We start from the raw sequence: 2772 nt of genomic DNA, 5'->3' as shown, positions 1-2772 counted from the left end.
ATGTCGTTTGTGTAGTTTCCGTAGTTTACGGATTACACTTGTCCGGCCACACCCCGCCAGGACAGGACGGGATACCCTTGCCGGGAAAAGGATATCCATATCCATTTCCCTATACCAAAAGCCCCTCATCGATGGCCATGCAAATCGGGGCAGGGCATCCCGCATTCGTGTTGGCTTCACCTCATCCATGGACACTACACATTTATTTGCTCAGCCCGATGTCCTGTGTCCTATGTCCTGCGTCCTTGCTGCTCCTCTCCTGCTGTTGCGGTCCCGCCGTAGATGTTGTGTTGTATTCGGATCCAAGGTTCTTAAGCCGCCCTAATACCTTTCCTAATGGTTCCGATGCTCTCCATTAGCGCTACTGGACGCCACTTAATGCCACACGTAGTCCGAATGGAAATGCGACCTGCTCGACGGGATTAGAGTGGGGTAGTCCTTGGGTAGTCCTGCCCACGAAGGATGTCCATCCCCCCCCCCCCACGCGGGGGTTCCTTGTTCTGCCTGGCTCCCCGGGTTGATTGGTTAATCAATGCAAAACATCGCATTCTTCGGACGTCATCAACACAATGGACCCGTTAAGCATCACACAATGCGATATGTGACCATTATGTGTGGGCACAAAGAAGTATTGCGACTCGAGGATATGAAACTAATCGCAGATACGCTCAGGAAAAAATTACAGTAGTTTGGAGTAAGGATCTCTTTTTACTACTTATTCTTAAGACAATCGTTAGTATTTGTTGTTTAAGATATTCGGGGAATTTAAAAATGTCTTCCCATTAAAACACAATTTCATTTAGTTTTTCTATAAAACACTTATTGTTAAAATTCAATTCCGGCATTGTTTAATTTCATAATTATGAAAAAAAATTCAGGTATTTGAGTACCAGCTATTTCTTAAGGCTTAATTATAATTTTATTCTACTAATTATTCTAATTGTTGTACTAATATTTTGTTGTTATTTTGTAAGGTTTTATAGTAGCTTCATAATTCTACAATTAAATGAATAATATTTTCAAAATTTATTGTTCTTATTTTGTAGGGTTTACTAAATTCATTTATAATTTCATCATTCTACAACTAAATTAATTAAATTTTTTAAAATATTTTTTTGTTTAGGACTGACAAAGAAAAATATAAAATATTATTATTTCTTGATTTTCGATTAACTGATTATAATTATTCATTTCAAATTCTTGGCATGACGATTTAATACATAAATACACAAAATATTGTTCCTACGTCGCCATTACTTTTAAAAATAAATCCAGTTAGTTAGACAAAAGTCAAGAGAGTTTCAAAAGGCCCTAAAAATCGCTTTACAATCCACAAAATCCCGACCTATCTCAACAGTCAAGCGATCCACAATTGGGAGCTTGGCATCCACATCCACATACACATCCATTCGATCCACACACCATATGTTCAAGAAAGCGTTCAGTCGACGATCAGTTGAGTGTAGAGTCTCCACGTGCTTGGAATCGTAATCGCAAACAATAAACATACGTACATACACAAGTGAGGAATGGAAAAACTGGAACCGTGCGATATTGAGGTGCGCCAGGTGTCCGCTGGCGAAGCAGCGGATATGATGACCTTCCTGCTGGCCCACTACTATCCCGAGGAACCCACCACGGCGGGCACAAGTCCGCCGGAACCGGAGGCAGCCGACAAGGAGTTCCTGCTGTCCAACGTTCCCTTCGGCACCTGCTTCATGGCGATCGCAGAGGGCAGGATCGTGGCCGCCGTGGTGGCTGGGCCCAAGGACGCCCACGAACCGGAGCACATGGTCGAGGAGGCCCAGAAGCATGCCGGCGGCAAGTGGGGACGCATTCTCCACTTGCTCTCCGCCGTGGAATCCGCCACGGATGTGTGCCGGCGCTTCAATGTGCCCACCAGCGTCCATGTCCACGCCTTGGGTGTTGATCGCCAGCAGCGCGGTCGCAACCTGGGCGCCCGCCTCATGACCGCCGTTGCCCAGCGGGCCAGGGACTTGGGCCACCGGCTCGTCTCCGTCGACTGCACCAGCGTCTACTCCGCCCGGTTGGTCCGGCGACTGGGCTATCAGCTGGTCAACACCCTGCGCTACGTGGATCACTTGGACGAAAGTGGACAACAGGTTATTCATCCACCGCCTCCACACGAATGTGTCCAGACCTTCGTGCTGCAACTCTAGAAAAAAAATCCCCAGTTGCCGGGGAACCTTATCACCTTATCATCATAAATTCTTATCGTAGATAAACAAACATGTGACAAGCGAAAGCCATGTAAAATGTTGTAACTTTTGGCTCTTAATACTAGTATTTATGTATCAATTTTTATTCATACATATATAGACTTTTATAACTTAATAACTTTAATAACTGTCATTAGTGTATTTATTTTACTGCCCACCGCATTTAATAAAGTAAAATTTGTAATTATTTTAAAGTAAATTTTATTTATAATACCTTTTTTGTTTTACAGGTCTAGATTTACATATAATATAAAAGTTAAAAGTTGATTAATTTAAATAAATTTGGTAGGATTACACTTAAATTCCCCATTTTCCTTAGTGCATTAATCCACATATTGCCTGCGCCTCAAGTGTCTTGAGACTAATTAGTGATGTTAACTGAAAATTCAATTGTTGTTATGCGCCACTTGTGCGGTGCTTACGCTGGAATTAGGTGGGTGAGCATGTGGATGGTTGCCATGACAACTTTTGGGCTTCGAGACCCCGACTACTCCGCCTGCCAGGTGCCGAGAACTGAGAACTGAGAAAGGAG

The 2772-nt window shown here is 43.4% G+C and overlaps 1 protein-coding gene across 1 annotated transcript; it reads left to right on the top strand.

Annotated features, from left to right (window-relative positions):
* The first annotated feature begins 1295 nt into the window (after positions 1–1295).
* Positions 1296–2427, top strand: AgmNAT (Agmatine N-acetyltransferase). The gene has a single exon (XM_017153536.3). The coding sequence runs from the start codon at positions 1530–1532 to the stop codon at positions 2178–2180; it is 651 nt and encodes a 216-aa protein (XP_017009025.2). The 5' UTR covers positions 1296–1529; the 3' UTR covers positions 2181–2427.
* The last annotated feature ends 345 nt before the right edge of the window (positions 2428–2772 follow it).

This window comes from Drosophila takahashii, chromosome X (genome assembly GCF_030179915.1).
Source record: "Drosophila takahashii strain IR98-3 E-12201 chromosome X, DtakHiC1v2, whole genome shotgun sequence".
Lineage (NCBI taxonomy): Eukaryota > Metazoa > Arthropoda > Insecta > Diptera > Drosophilidae > Drosophila > Drosophila takahashii.
This window is presented reverse-complemented; position numbering and strand designations above follow the sequence as displayed.